At 39.1% G+C, this 16,477-nt stretch overlaps 1 protein-coding gene across 1 annotated transcript; it reads left to right on the forward strand.

Annotated features, from left to right (window-relative positions):
- Positions 1-996: 996 nt before the first annotated feature.
- LOC110895512 lies at positions 997-4,997 on the forward strand. The gene is made up of 5 exons (XM_022142837.2): positions 997-1,159; positions 2,110-2,372; positions 2,854-3,065; positions 3,545-3,812; positions 4,568-4,997. The coding sequence occupies exons 1-5, from the start codon at positions 1,066-1,068 to the stop codon at positions 4,856-4,858; spliced, it is 1,128 nt and encodes a 375-aa protein (XP_021998529.1). The 5' UTR covers positions 997-1,065; the 3' UTR covers positions 4,859-4,997.
- The last annotated feature ends 11,480 nt before the right edge of the window (positions 4,998-16,477 follow it).

Here is a 16,477-nt window from a genome sequence, read left to right on the forward strand (position 1 = left end):
AAGGAGAAAAGAAGAAGTTAAAATTTGTGAGTTAAAAAAGAAAAGGATATAAAAAAAGGTAAAAAAAATCCCAAAGACACCCGTAAACCTACGTTTACTCTGCGTGTATTTGAGTTAGCTTATTTTTGAGTAACTTACGACTTATTCACTTATAAAAGTTAATAAGTTTTTTTTATAGCATTTGAAGTTTTATGTGTTAGAGCAAACGTAGTAGGGCGCTATGCCCCCGCATAGCGCCGGAAAGCGCCCAAGAACACCGCCACGAAGGGCGGTATGGCCAAAAAATTTTGAGGAGCGCGATGTGGATAGCGGCGTTACTGGATTGAAGTTTGATTTTTTTTTTTTTTGTATTTTCTGGTTTTCCCCACTCAAACATATATATATATATATACATCCAAAATTGTTAGATCTGTTTCGAAGAAGAGGGGGGGCTCTGTTTTGTTGCAGGTTTCAAAGAAGGGGTGGGGCTCTCTTTTGTCGCAGGTATGGAAGAAGGAAGAAAGAAGAGGAAGAAAGAGGAAGAAGGAAGAAGGGTTTTTAAAATTTATTTTTAACATATTTGGTCCATGCAAGTCTCAATATCTAAAATTTGTTTTTAAAACTTGGTTTTTAGAATTGGTTTTTAACATATTTGGTCCCTGCAATTAAACATATTTCAGTTTTTTAATTAATTTTCTGTTTTTATTTATTTGCAGTTTTTTTTCTAGTTTAATGTTTTTTTTTATTTTATTGTACTTTTTTTTTATTTAATGAAATGATTTTTAATTTTAAAAAACTTAGAAATTAATTAAAAAACTGAAAATTAAAATAATGAGTAATGATGATAAAGGGGTTTTATGACTACGGCCTCAACTTGCATAACACCCTATAAAGCCCCGTAGTGACGTGGCATGACACATGTCACATAACGCCCCCAAAAGACCTTATGACTACGGATGGCGTTAGAGAAGTTATTTTTGAGATGAATGACTTATATAAGTTAACAACTCTTTCCAAACACTTGACGTTAAGAAGTGAAGTCGCGAAAAACACTCAAGACCGTCGAGTGGGCAATCATCGAAAACAATGGCAGCTGGTGTTACGAGGAAGATTTCAGCTGCATCAGCTAGGTCACACACCAGGAAAGCTAAATCCTCTTCTTCCTCTGCTCTTCCTAAAGGTCTTTATACCTGCTCTTTTACACGTTTCAATTTGCAGGAATTCAGCTCACTTTTGAGTTCTAATTCCAACCGATCTAGGTTTTACTTTGTTACTGTTTTCAAAATAATTAGATTCGTTCACAAGATTCTTTTAATTTCGTTCAGAAACTAGGATCCAGTTTTAATATATTTATATAAGGAATAGGGAAGAAGAAAGATTTACTAAATAGTAAACAGGTTTCATAAGTGTTCAATTTAAGTCAACTTAGAAGGAATTGATGTCAGATTTAGGTTTGAATTTAAACCAATCCAAGTTGGATTCTAGGTATTACTTTATTAGAGATGTGATTGGAGCTTCAGATTGAAAGATTTAAGTGTATTCAAAATCGTTAGATTTGCGTTTAGGATCACGCAGTTGATGAAGAAGTATTTTGAATTTCATCCAGGAAGGAATCAGGATCCCAACGATATGAACACGTTCATAATTAAAAGTGTCTGGTTGCAGTTGGATTTGACCAGATCAGGCAGTTTATTCACCATAAAAAATTTATCTTTTTTAATGATTTTAGTTCCAAGCAAGGTTAAATAATACCAATCGTTTGACTTAGTTGGTAAATGATGTCACCTCTAAGACGCCTAATTGATCAAAGATATTGTACGGTAAAGAATGCGAATGACAAACGTGCAACTTAAATACGCAAAGGGTATTGTAAGGGGCAGAGTATCCTTGTTGGTGTAGTATGACTCTCCTAAGTTTTTAGTAGCCAAGTAAAGTTTTTTTATGCCTACGCGTTTGTATCAAATACCAAGGGTAAATTTTCATGGGTTAAGCTTGGAATCAGAGAATGAACTCATACTCTAGTTTCAAACTTAAATAACATGCTTTTAACACCACTTAAGTGATTTCGAAACTTCATCTGGCTTGGCTTCTTATACATGCTATCATGAATCTTACGTTACTAAGTTTCAGGGATTTTCAAGAAAGTGTTGCTCGTCTTCTTTTCTGGGGTTCTTGCGTGGGCCTATCAAGCAACACGTCCACCACCTCCAAAGATATGTGGATCTCCAGATGGTCCACCTGTTACATCCCCCAGGATTAAGCTTCGTGATGGAAGGCATTTGTCCTATTTAGAATACGGTGTTCCGAAAGAGACAGCCAAGTATAAAATTATCTATGTTCATGGTTTTGACAATTGCAAACATCATAATCTTTTTGCCACTGCAGCCTCCCCGGTATTTATCGTTCATTCTCCTCATGTCCTTTCGGTGTTTTGTTAACTAAAATTAACTATTAAATGTACACACTTATTGAGATATTTACATGCTAAGTGAATGTTTGGATGCACGTTTCAATAGGGATTATGTGGTGTTGAGTAATCAAAATCAGATAGTTAGCTATAGTTGTAAAACACGCTTGAGAAAATAGCGTATGGATATACTCGTGCTGTTTGAAGCTATAATAACTAGATCTAAGCAGTTAATGCGGTAAAATATCGAATATCGGTCGTCAAGGACCAATGTTTGAGATATCGGTTATCGCGGTGGGATATCGGTAATTTTAATATCATGCGGAATATATATATAGCAATTTAAAAACTTGTGAAATGGAAATTGAAGCCTTTGATTAACTTGAAATAAGGAATAAATAAGTTATGTTATTTTCCTCCGAGATGAACGTTTTTGTTGCAACTAATATATAACATGATCTTTACAGGCTCTTATCGAAGATTTAAAGGTGTACACTGTTTCATTTGACCGACCTGGTTATGGAGAGAGTGATCCGGATCCTAACCGGACTCTGAAAAGTTTAGCTTTGGATATAGAGGAGCTCGCTGATCAACTAGGACTCGGGTCTAAATTTTATGTGGTCGGAATGTCTATGGGTGGAGAATTGGTTTGGTCTTGCCTCAAGTACATCCCTCACAGGTGCTGATCGTTATTGGTAGTTATTTTTAATTTCTTTGGAGCAATGTGTACGTGTAACATGTCATTTTCGTCCCTGAGGTTTGGCCAATTTTGCGACTTTCATCCAAATGTTTTTTTCCACATCTGGATCTAAAAGGTTTGAAATCTTGCCATTTTCATCCGGCTCATTAACTCCATCCATTTGTCTCTGTTAAATCAGAGGTATTTCCGTCTTTTTTGTTAAGTTAAAGGGCAATTCGGTCATTTTCATTTGATGTACAATCATTTAAAAATACTCTTACTAAATAAAAAACAAAAATAATATAGGTAAAAAGACGAAAATACCCATAGAGTTGACGAGCCGGATGAAAATGACTAGATTTCAAACCTTTTGGATCCAGATGCGGAAAAACAAACCTTTGGGCAAAACTGGCCAACTGCAGGGACGAAAATGGCATTTTACTCCAATTTGTACTAATGTGTATTTTTTGTGTAAATAGACTAGCTGGAGTAGGTCTCATTGCTCCGGTAGTCAATCACTGGTGGCCTAGCTTCCCATCAAACATATCTAATGAAGTATATTCCGAGATGTTCAAGCAGGACCAATGGTGTCTCCGTGTTGCTCACCACCTACCATGGCTGACCCATTGGTGGAATACTCAAAAATGGTTCCCGAGTTCCTCGGTTGCTTCTCAATCCCTTGATATGTTTTCTCCCCCGGACATGGAAGTTCTCTCCAAGTTTAATGGTCAAACAGAAGCACAAAAGGTACACTATGTCTATGGGTGTTAAATGGGCCGTGTTCACGGGCAGGTGGGTTATATTTGACATGAACGTGAACATGACAAGAGTTTTTACAGGTTGACACGAACATGACCCACTTAACCCAAAAACTTTATTTTGATTTTTTTACATATTGTTACTCTAAAATTACAATTTTACAACCATATAAATTTATATAAAGTAATAACATTTTAAATTATAAACATGATGCTCATTTGTCTTCTTTCTTTAAAGTTCGGTTTACCAAAAATTTGGATTTGGTCCCTAGCTTTCCAAAAGTACACGGATGGTCCCGGTGGTTTGCACTTTGTAACGCATTTAGTCCCCGAATTTGCCAAAAGTCACATGGATGGTCCCTGTGGTTTGTACTTTGTAACACATTTAGTCCCTAACTTGGACGGACCTGCTAAAACCTTTAGATTTGTTGGTTGGGGACTAAATGCGTTACAAAGTGCAAACCACAAGGACCATCTATGTACTTTAATATAAATCAAATTAAGTTATGACTTGAAACATATATTTTTTATAAAATAAAAATAAAAAATAAACTTAAACAGGTCAACCCGCAAACTTGTCAAGTCGACCTGGACATTGCCACGTCTAAATGTGTTCACGCGTCTACCCAAAAGTGACCTGAACCCATTTAGACTAAACCTAAACTTGTGAATTTCTTGTAAGAATTTCACACCCCTACTTATGTGCGGCATCTACCTTATGTTAATTCTTTTTTCGTGTTAAAGACCCAGCCAAGACAACAAGGAGAATACGAGTCTCTCCACCGTGATCTAGTGATTGCATTCGGAAAGTGGGAGTTTGATCCAATGGAACTCGAGAACCCGTTTCCAAATAATGAAGGATCAGTTCATGTATGGCAAGGTGATGATGATCGATTTACTCCTGTGAAACTGCAACGCTACATCGCCAAACGTCTCCCATGGATCAAATACCATGAGCTCACAAATGCCGGCCACCTCTTTGCTTTTGCGGATGGGATGGCTGACACTATCCTCAAAACCCTTTTGGGTGTATAAGATGTTCTATGTTAGTCACTCAAAAATCATGTTTTTGCTTCTTTTTTTAAATATCTTTTAAGTTAATGGAGCATCTTATAACGATATCCTGTTGTGTATGATTTTGATATTTATTTATTATTTGGCGGGTTTATTTACACTTTTGGAACTAGATTTCACCATTATGTGGTTGCTGGCCTGAATCCTTTTGCAACTCTACATTAGGAAAAACATAGAATTATGTTTCTTGAGCGTCACGTTGAGCAACGTGTATAGTCTAGATGCCATGTATGATGCATATACGACATATTAGTACTGATGAATCGCAATCGCTGAGAATTGATGAACTACAGCAAAAACTGGTTGTCGAAATTGATACCATAGCATTGAAGGTGTTTGAATTGATACACGACATTGAAAGGTTGATGTTGGAATCGATGAGGGAATTGGTCGACAAAATTGATGCTCGGCGGGGAAAGGTGATTGCCATGATTGATACACACGCCATATGGTGACTGCTAGAATTGATACATGACGCGGAAGCTGGCGTCAGAACTAACAGAACTGTGGAGGCTAGGGATCAAATGTTGACTGCCTCTCATAAGTATTGGTGAGACGCGACCGGGGTGGCGGCTCGGATTTAGAAGGATTGGTGAGACGTGACCTGGGTGGCGGCTAGGATTTAGTAGCAGCTTGCCTCTAGAGAGATCTTATTGAGATTTTTATATGTTCTATAATTATATGATCTACCAATATGTATATAGATAGAAAACAAAACAGTAATCCTAAAGAGCTGCTAATAAAAAAATAGGTGAAAAGTTAGAATTATTGATATAATAGAGTAGGAGTGAATATTGTCATTAAAAAACAACATAATACAAAAACGCACATCTATAGGGATCGTGTATCTTGTCTTCCTTGAATTTTTAATATAGAGTAAATTACATGGTGGGTCCTGTGGTTTGGGCCAAATTATGATTATCGTCCTTTTGTGTAGTGTTCGCATTGCTAGTTCGCATTCCATGTTTGTTGGACTAGTCAGTATGGTGATCAAATTGCACAAACGGTTGCAACGTGGAGAGTTGGACAAAATTGGAGGAAATTATTTTAATCAAATAATTGAATTAAACGGATGACCAGGTTGGTAAGGCAACCAATGTTTACAACCAACAACCAACATAATATTTAACTCTTTTTACCTTTTTCTATTATTTAACTTCTATTTCTTTATAATATTTAATTATTTTTCCTTTTTTTATTATTTAACTTCTATTTCTTTATAAAAAGAAATTAATATGTAATCTTATCTTATCTTATCCATATCTTCTTCATAGAATTACTAAGTAGAATTACTAAGGTTTTTGTAACGAATCTGCCATATATCACAAAATGGCCGGCCGGAAAACTAACATTCCGGCCAACATCTTAAGTAGAATTACTAAGGTTTTTGTAACGAATCTGCCAGAGAAATGCAGCGGTAATGATCTGTCGGCTTCTATTCGGTCTTATGGGGACATCTACGACCTCTATATCGCCCGGAAAAGGGATAAGGTGGGGAATAGATTCGGTTTTGTTTCGTTTCTTGATGTGAAGGACTCTAAGGATTTGATTCGGTCGATTTGCAACACGCGTATTGGTGACTGTAGGTTAAAGGCGAACATCGCTAGATTCACTCTAGAAGAAGGTGAGATTCGACAGGAACGTGTAAACGGAAACAAGCACTCAAACAGCAATCAAGAAATCCCGAAGGTGTTCAGCAAGGGTCCGTCTTTTGATACGTTCGTTAATGGGTCCCGTTCATTCTCGGACATGCTTACGGGCATTGAACGGATTCGGACGGTGACTGTGGGCGATCATGTTAGAGCTTTTTCTGGTCTACATGGAAAGGCGGTGGTGGCTAGACTGATCGATTTGGAGGCCCTCAAAAGTATATACTTGATCCTCAATGATATTTGTCCAGGGAAAGGCAAGGTACAGTACCTCGGTGGTTTGTCCGTTCTTATATCCTTTGAAGATGAGAAGTTGGTGACCTCGTTTATGAATGATGCTAGAGAGATGCTTGGTAGGTTTTCTTCTTTGGAACTGTGGGAGGGTCAAACGTTTGGTTTCGAACGTCTCGCATGGATTAAAATGGTTGGTATTCCATTACATTTGATTCACAGCGACGTTATTGATTCTATCGGGAATGCTTACGGAAAGATTGTTCATAAGGCGGTCCGTTTGGACGTCGCCGACGACCTCTCTTACGTTTATGCCGGACTCTTAGTTGGAGAGGGTAAAAGGACCTGTGAAGAAGTCAAGATCTCCTGGAGGGATATAAAGTTTTCGATTTGGGTTTCCGAAGAATCTGGGATGTGGGTTCAGGAATTTTATAAGGTTCCGATGCAGGAAGATGAGTCGGAAGATGATTCAGCGTCGTCGGAAAGTGATGATCAGTCGTCGGATGATGCTGTGCCGGTAGAAGAAGAGTGTCCGGAGGTTCCTATTCCGGCGAATGACGTGGATCCGTTGTATTTGGAAAGAATTAATGGCATTGATGGTGCTTTGAAGTCTCCAATTATTATGGAGAATTTTATGGAAGGTGACATTCAAAGTGAAGATTTTGTTCCAGGCATTTTATTTAATTTTGAAAAAGGGAGTGATGTTGACTTTTCGGATTCTTTGACCCACACGAATATCGTCAATAAAAGAAAAAAGAAGTCGTTTTTGGGCTCCGAAAATAGGCCCAATCCAGCTTATTCATCAAGTTTGGAAAAAAAACAAAGTGGGCAAAAAGCCCAAATGCAAAGATGACCCTTTTGGGCTTGACCCTTTACTTGGCTTGGATAAAGAAAATGGGCCTGTTTCAGATTCAGTTTGTGATGTGGGAGGTCCGAATGTTGATACTTCTCAAAACTGGGACCTTAACTCACATCCTGATACAATCGAAGTCACTGTAAACGAGTCTCCTGGATACCAACCTTCACGTGGAGATCAAGCTCAGTCGTTTTCTGAAGCAGACGAAGTAGAAGCCACTGTCGACTTGGGTGTTAAACTAGGAGCCGATTTAAGTAAGTCCCGTTCTTTGATTTTTGAATCGATTATCTCTGAAGGTGTACAAGGTGGTATTAAATGAATTGTCTTTCGAGTAATATTCTAGGGATAGGGGTTTCCGGTAAATCGAGTTGGATTAAAAAGTTGAAAAATGATTTTGGTATTTCGTTCCTGGGGTTGCAAGAGACTATGGCTGGGGATATACAGTCGGCTGCTGTGTGTAGTTATTGGGGTGGTTCGGGCTTCGATTTCGATTTTGTCAGTGCTGTGGGTAATTCGGGAGGTCTTTTGTCTGGGATCCCAAAGTTTTTGTGAAAGATACAGTGAACAAAGATAGGAATTTTTTACATGTTGCGGGTACAATTCTGGCTGGGTCTGTCAGGATTAATACGGTCAATGTGTATGCTCCTCACACGAATACAGAGAAAAGAAGCTTATGGGCCAGGTTAAATAACCTTGTTCGAAATAATGAGGGTTGGTGGGTGGTGTTCGGTGATTTTAATGCAGTGAGAAACCGGGATGAAAGAAAAAATTCTCATTTTGATCCGGTTAGCTCCAATGATTTTAATGATTTTATTGATGAAGCAGGTTTTCGTGAATACAATCTTAAAGGTTTAAAGTTTACGTTCATGTCCAATAGAAAAGGCGTGTGCATGTGGAGTAGAATCGATAGAATTTTTGTCTGTGATAACATTTTTAACAGGTGGTCGAATGCTTGTGTCCGGGCGCTTAATAGAGATTTTTCAGACCACTCGCCTCTGGTGTTTTCGGTTGCAGACACTAATTTCGGCCCAAAACCTTTTAGGATGTTTGATTCTTGGCTTGATAGACCGGGATGCGTGGAAGTGATAAAGTCGGTTTGTGAAGGCTGGATTAATGAAGGAGCCGTAGATTTAAATTTAATGAACAAGTTGAAAAAACTTCGGGCTTCCTTAAAAGATTGGTTCCAATTGTACAGATCTAAGGAGGTGGAAGACGAGGCTCGTTTAAGAAGAGAAAAAGAGGATCTTGAGGTCCAAATGGAGATTAAAGACTTGGAGGAAGAAGATCTTTGGATTTGGGCAGAATGCAACAAAGCGCTAGGTGAAATTGAGCATCATAAGACGCGAGATATGAGACAGAAATCTCGGGTCAAATGGGCTTCTTTGGGCGATGAGAATTCTTCTTTCTTTCATAATGTTGTTAATGGTAGGAAAGCGTGAAACTCCATTCCGGGTATTTTAATTGATGGCAATTGGGTTACCAAACCGGCTATAGTCAAGAGAGAGGTGTTAAAGTTCTTCCGAAATCATTTCAAGGAAAGTGCCCATATTCGACCGTCTTTAGTATGCCCAGGTATGAAGAAACTTGATGATGTTAATCGAAATGCTTTGGTTGCCATGTTTTCTAAGCAGGAGATTAAAGAAGCGGCGTTCGAGTGTGGTTCTAATAAAGCCCCCGGTCCGGATGGTTTCAACTTTCGGTTTGTTAAAAGATTCTGGAATTATTTTGAGGAGGATTTCTTTAACATCCTTGTGGAGTTTCATGCTTCGGGTATTTTCAGTCCTGGTTGCGGTTCTTCTTTCATCACTTTGATTCCAAAGGTTAAAACTCCTTTGGGGCTCAGGGATTACAGGCCTATTACCCTTATTGGGATGGTTAGTAAAGTTATTTCCAAAATTCTTGCTAATCGCCTCAAAAAAGTAATGGGTCAGGTTATTTCTGATACTCAATCGGCTTTCTTGGCTGGTCGTTTCATCTTAGATGGGCCTCTCATGGTTAATGAAGTTATGGATTGGTAAAAAAAAAGAAGAAGAAAGGCGTTTATGTTAAAAATAGATTTTGAAAAAGCCTATGACAACGTCAATTGGCATTTTCTGATTTCTATTTTGTCTCAAATGGGTTTTCACCCCTTGTGGTGCGAGTGGATCAAAGGTATATGCTACTCTTCCAGGGCCGCGGTTTTAGTGAACGGTTCGCCGACTTTTGATTTTGGTTGCGAAAAGGGCCTACGACAAGGAGACCCTTTGTCTCCTTTTCTATTCTTAATAGTTATGGAAGCCCTTTCCTGGTTGCTAAAGAAAGCGAATGAGTTGGGTGTGTTTAAGGGCGTTCGTTTCTCAAACGAGGAAGGAGATTTAACCCACCTTTTTTACGCAGATGATGCTCTTATTCTGGGGGAGTGGTCTCGTGATAATATAAAGAGTATTGCTAGAGTTCTTCGCATTTTCTATATTTGCTTGTCACACCCTGGCTTTGCGGAAGCGTGGTTAATTTGGTGTGACTTCTTAATACCATAGCTTAATCATAACAAAGCTATATGAAAATAAAACCATGCAAGATCATCCATTGATTTAAGTTTTAAAACAAAAGTAACACAACATTGTCTTAAGGCGTTGACTCATGCAACGGAAACTACAACCTGATAACATAAAAACATTGTTTGAAAGACACAAACACCAACATGAAATAAACGCAGTTTAAGGACTGTGACTCGTCCAGGTAAAAGTCACATCCCCTAAACTTGGATGACCTCGAAACTCTTATGCAGCGGGAAAACGTAACATACCGCGCCAGATCTTTAGTTCCCTGAAATACATGTAAGTTGGAAAAATCAACAATAATGTTGAGCGAGTTCATGTGTAAGTGAGTAATAAAACCTTTGTATATATAAAATCCTGGTATGTAGCAAATAAGGAAAAAGAGATCACCAATGGTTTGCAAGGCCATTGATATGTGTGAAGTTACGTTTAAAGATCGGGTGGTATTAATAATACCGTTGTAACTTAATATTTATTGTGAAGGCGTTCGTATTATTTTGGAATCATTAACATTCGGTAATATTATTTTTACCCTAAAAATAATATTTGTATAGTTCACGAAATAATCATAAAAAAATCTCACAAGTGTTGTTATGAAAAATATGTATACTAAATATATATTTTTCAAGTTTTATTTTGTGAAAATCTCACCTCCGACACTTAGAAATTTTGTAAATAAAATCGTGGCGAAATTTACATTTTTGAAAACAAGTTAGAAATATGTTTATAACACTTGTGGTGAAAATATTTCCAAGTGTTAGGTTTTTGGAAAAATTTCGCCAGAGTTTCCCCTGTAACTGGAGGTGGCCACGCTTTCAAGCGTATCATTTTCTTTTAAAATTCAAATCAACAATTTCTCAATCAACAATAAACAATATTCAAACCATCAAACTAGCCAAATAGATATAAATCGCAAAAATACATGAACTTGTGGTTTATCCAAAATATGTAGTAACTTTCCATTACTTTTAGTGGATCTTTGTATAAATCAATCCGGTTTCTTGAAAGTTTCGTTTTTAAAGAAGTTACATCTTTACAACTTCTCGTCAACATTTACAAAAATAGTTCTTTTGTCAAACTTTATGTTACACAAGTGTTTACACACTTGTGTGTTTACAAAAATCACTCTTATTTAGTAAAGCTCCGGTTTAGAAACATGATTTCACTTGACACTTGGTTCTTCGAAAATACCACTTGTAGATCCGTAGATCTACTAGTTTACAACTCCATTTCATAAGAAATATTGTTTTTACACAAGTGCATGTTTAATAGTAGTAGTGTTCTTCATCTAACCACTTTCACACTTTAACATATCCTAAGTCATGTTTCATGGACACGACTTAACCGGGTTAGATGACGATCCGAGCTACTACTAGTATAGATCAACACTAAATAATCACAATAAAACAAGTCTTACAAGTTTTACACAACTCTAATGATTTTATCCAACATGTTTATCATCTTTGTAAACTTTTAGCATGTCATCTTGTATGTTCATGATTTTTAACAGACAAAGTTCATTTTAACCACTTTAGAATAGATCAAGAAGGCGTTTAGAGTCACTTACTACTAGCTCGAGGCTAGGGAAGAAACTAGTCGAAAAATAGGCGGTTAATTGCGTTGTGGTGAGGTCCTCGCGATTCCGTAAGCACCGGGTCTCCTTATGCGTGACCCTTCTCCTTTGTATGTAAATAATGTGGCTTAATACAAACTTGAAAATGGTGGGGAGTTGTTAGGGGGTTCGCCTGAGAGTGTGGCAAGAAGAAAGAAGGAAAAGCAAATTTTGGTTAAGGGTTTGAGTAAATGAAAGTAGTGATCCTCATGCATACTTATAACACATATTTCTTAATTATCCATTGTACAAAGTGTAGGAAAGATCTGGGACAATCATAAATTAAATAATCAAAATTTTGTGGTGGTGGTTTCCTAGGGAAACCGATCGGACATAAGGGGGTGGCACTTGGTTTGTTTTGAACTAAATGGTTAGTGATGGTTAGTTTAGTTATGAAGCAAAATTAGTTAATATGTGTGTTGTAATATATAACGGGGATTAGGGTATTCGGGGACCCTAACTGGCTCAGAAAAAGAAAAACAATGTTAATGACAATATTTTTATGTTCCGGGTATAGTCCGGTTGTTCGGTTGGATAGGGATCCGTTAAAGTGCTTAAAAAGCTTTAAAATGTCGTTAATACTATTTTTAGTGACACAACTTATTCCCGACACTTTGGAAAGTGTCTAGTAATATTTTTCCCATGTTTTGGCACTTTATTAGTTGGCTAAATGCTGAATTTTTATTTAAAGTGCTGAATTTTGTATTTAAAGTACGTTTTAGGCACATCCGGTCACTATAACTTATACCTAGTGACGCAGTTCTACAACCCTCATATCCCTACACTCTCTACTAGTGTAGAAAACTATCTCTGGCCCATACAGGCCTTAGAGGCAGTGCCTGCCTGGTGCTGGCTATATCAGCATATTAAATGGGTTATCCGTTCATTGTGCTACTGTGCTTTTGTGCATCAAGGTTGTCACTAAAGTTCTGTATGTAAATAATGGAGTGACAGCAAATAAGGTATGATGCAAGTAAGTTCATGTATCAGTATTCAGATAGCAGTTTATCCATAATTTCAAGCAAGCACAGTAAGTAAATATTAATTAAGTCGTACGGATACCTGATTTGGTGAGGGTTGTCATATTCTCCCCCCGTTAGAAAAATTTCGTCCCGAAATTTTAAGTTCTACTTCTAGATGCAGGGTTCTTGGGAAATAAGTGGGGGTACTTTTCTTTCATTCGGTCCTCACGCTCCCAGGTGTATTTAGGACCATGCCTTGCGTTCCAACGTACCTTGACGAGCTTGACACTGCTCCGGCGGGTTTTGTTGATCTTCCAATCTGTAACCTCAACCGGTTCTTCGACAAAATGGAGCGTGTCGTCAACATGAATCTCGTCGGTGGGAATGACAACGGTATCTTGAGTTGGACTTTTCTTCAAGTTTGATACATGAAATGTATCGTGAACACCATTCAGTTCAGCAGGTAAGTCCGGCTTGTAGGCTACTAACCCAATTCTTTCCAAAATTCTGAATGGACAAATATACCGCGGATTCAACTTTCCACGCTTCCCGAAGCGTGCCACACCCTTCCAGGGTGATACCTTCAACAAAACCATATCACCTACCTCAAACTCCAGAGGTTTCCTTCTTCGACCCGCATAGCATTTCTGACGATCACAAGCCGCCTTGATGCAATCTCGGATCTGTGCAATCTTATCTGTGGTTTCCTGTACCACATCAGGACCAACCAATTGTTTATCACCTGCATCAGACCAACAAAGCGGTGATCTGCACTTGCGGCCGTATAGAGCTTCAAATGGCGCGGCACCAATACTGGTGTGGTAGCTGTTGTTGTATGAAAATTCGACCAATGGCAAATGCTTATCCCAGCTACCGCCCAAATCCATCACACATGCTCTCAGCATATCTTCCAAAGTCTGTATCGTTCGCTCGCTTTGTCTGTCGGTCTGTGGGTGAAATGCAGTGCTCAGATTTAATTGCAAGCCAAAAGCTTCTTGGAAGGATTGCCAAATCCTTGATACGAACCTTCCGTCTCTATCAGAGATGATTGAGAGAGGTACTCCATGGCGCGTAACGATTTCTCTCATGTAAATTTCAGCCAACTTGCTCGTGTTATCCTTCTCCCTGATGAGTAAGAAGTGCGCAGACTTCGTTAATCGGTCCACTATTACCCAAATAGTGTCATGACCTCTTGGCGTTCTTGGCAACTTTGTAATAAAATCCATTGAAATTTGTTCCCACTTCCACTTGGGAATCTCAGGTTGTTGCAGAAGTCCTGAAGGCTTCTGGTATTCCGCTTTCACTTTAGCGCACGTTAAACATTTTCTCACATAAACAGCAACATCGCCTTTCATCCTACGCCACCAATAATAATCCTTAAGATTTTGGTACATCTTATCCGCTCCTGGATGGATATAGTACCGCGATTTGTGAGCTTCATCAAAAATAACTTTCCTCAATCCTCCAAACAGAGGAACCCAAATCCTTCTCATAAAACATAACGTTCCTTCCTCGTTTGGCACCAATTGCTTCTCCATCCCACGGAGATATTCTTCTTCAAGGTTTCTTTCCTTTAGAGCTTCTTTCTGCGCGGCACGAATGCGCAAGGAAAGATCGGTTTGGATAATCATCTCTAAAGCCCTAACCCTTATGGGCTTGATCCTTTCTTTTCGACTTAGGGCGTCGGCGACCACATTCGCCTTCCCTGGATGATACTTTATCTCGCAGTCGTAGTCATTCAACAACTCAACCCATCGTCTCTGTCTCATATTCAACTCCTTCTGGTTGAATATGTGTTGTAGGCTCTTATGATCTGTGAAGATTGTACACTTCGTACCATATAGGTAGTGTCTCCAGATCTTTAATGCAAATATTACTGCTCCGAGTTCCAAATCATGCGTGGTATAGTTCTTTTCATGCACTTTCAGTTGACGCGATGCGTAAGCTATAACCTTCTGGCGTTGCATCAACACGCAACCCAATCCTTGACGCGAAGCGTCACAGTATACCACAAAATCATCGGTACCTTCCGGTAGTGCTAAGATCGGCGCATTGCAGAGCTTATCTTTCAATAGCTGGAACGCTTCTTCCTGTTTGATTCCCCAATCAAACTTCTTATCTTTTTGCGTGAGGAGTGTCAATGGTTAAGCGATCTTTGAAAAATCCTCAATGAACCTTCGATAGTAGCCAGCCAAACCCAAGAATTGTCGAATCTCGGTTGGCGTCTTTGGCATCTCCCAATTCTTGATCGCTTCGATCTTGGTGGGATCCACATGAATTCCATCTTCATTTACCACATGTCCAAGGAATTGGACTTCACGTAGCCAAAACTCGCACTTAGAGAATTTGGCATACAACTGTTCTTTCTTCAGCAGCTCCAAAATAGCTCTTAGATGCTGTTCTTGCTCAGCCTTTGTCTTTGAGTAAATCAAAATGTCGTTGATAAACACAATCACGAACTTATCCAAATACGGCTTGCAAACTCTGTTCATTAGATCCATGAAAACTGCAGGCGCGTTTGTCAACCCAAACGGCATAACTAGGAACTCGTAGTGTCCATAACGAGTTCTGAAGGTTGTCTTCGGGATACTTTCCTCTTGTATCCTTAACTGATGGTATCCAGATCGCAAATCGATCTTCGAGTAAAAGCTTGAACCTTGCAGTTGGTCGAATAGATCATCGATCCTTGGCAGAGGGTATCTATTCTTGATCGTCAGCTTATTCAACTCCCGGTAGTCGATACACATTCGAAAACTACCGTCTTTCTTCTTGACAAACAGGACCGGAGCTCCCCAAGGTGAGAAGCTTGGTCTGATGAATCCCTTATCTAACAACTCCTGAAGTTGTGTCGACAGTTCTTGCATCTCAGATGGGGCAAGTCAATAAGGTGCCTTAGCCACAGGCGCGGCGCCTGGAACTGAATCGATGCGAAACTCTACTTGCCTCTGAGGTGGCAATCCAGGCAAGTCCTCTGGAAAGACTTCTGGATATTCCCTTACGACAGGGATGTCTTCGATTTTCGGCTCAACAGCTTTCTTATCTACTATGTGTGCCAGGAAGGCAGCACATCCCTTCTGCAAACACTTTCGCGCTTTCAGGCAGCTGATAATTCTTAAAGGCGTATCACGCTTCTCTCCATGAACCACAATTGTTTCACCATATTCGGTTGGAATACGAACGACCTTTTCGTGACAAACAATTTATGCCTTGTTGCTTGATAACCAATCCATCCCTACTACCACGTCGAAGCTTCCCAACTGGACTGGTAGTAGATCCAAAGCAAACTCCCGCTCTCCCAACTCGATCACACAACCTCTGACCACTTCATTGGCTTCTACTAACTTTCCATTAGCCAATTCGATTGAGTAGGGAATATCTAACTTACTAGCGGCTAATCCAAGCATATTCTTAAACTCTAACGATACGAAGCTATATTCGGCACCAGTATCAAATAAAACGGATGCATAGTGTTGGTTTACAGGGAACGTACCAGTAACGACATTGGGATCCTGGCGCGCTTCCCTCGCTTCGATATTGAAAACTCTTCCACGGGCTTGGTTCAATTCTGGGCAGTTCCGCTTATAGTGCCCAATATCACCACAGTTAAAGCATCCTGGTCTTTGCCCGTTTCCTCCTCCATTTCCAGCTTGATTATTGTTGTTTCGGTTCGCATTACCAGTACCAACTTGATTTGCGTTGTTGCCACGATTCCCATTCCCTCCATTGTTTCCTT

The sequence above is a fragment of the Helianthus annuus genome, chromosome 6 (assembly GCF_002127325.2).
Source record: "Helianthus annuus cultivar XRQ/B chromosome 6, HanXRQr2.0-SUNRISE, whole genome shotgun sequence".
NCBI classification, from domain to species: Eukaryota; Viridiplantae; Streptophyta; class Magnoliopsida; order Asterales; family Asteraceae; genus Helianthus; species Helianthus annuus.

Coding starts and splice junctions, on each gene's coding strand:
- LOC110895512 (XM_022142837.2), top strand. CDS start 1,066: ATGGCAGCTGGTGTTACGAGGAAGATTTCAGCTGCATCAGCTAGGTCA. Junction 3,066..3,544: donor CTCAAGTACATCCCTCACAG/GTGCTGATCGTT, acceptor TTGTGTAAATAG/ACTAGCTGGAGTAGGTCTCA. Junction 3,813..4,567: donor GTCAAACAGAAGCACAAAAG/GTACACTATGTC, acceptor TTCGTGTTAAAG/ACCCAGCCAAGACAACAAGG.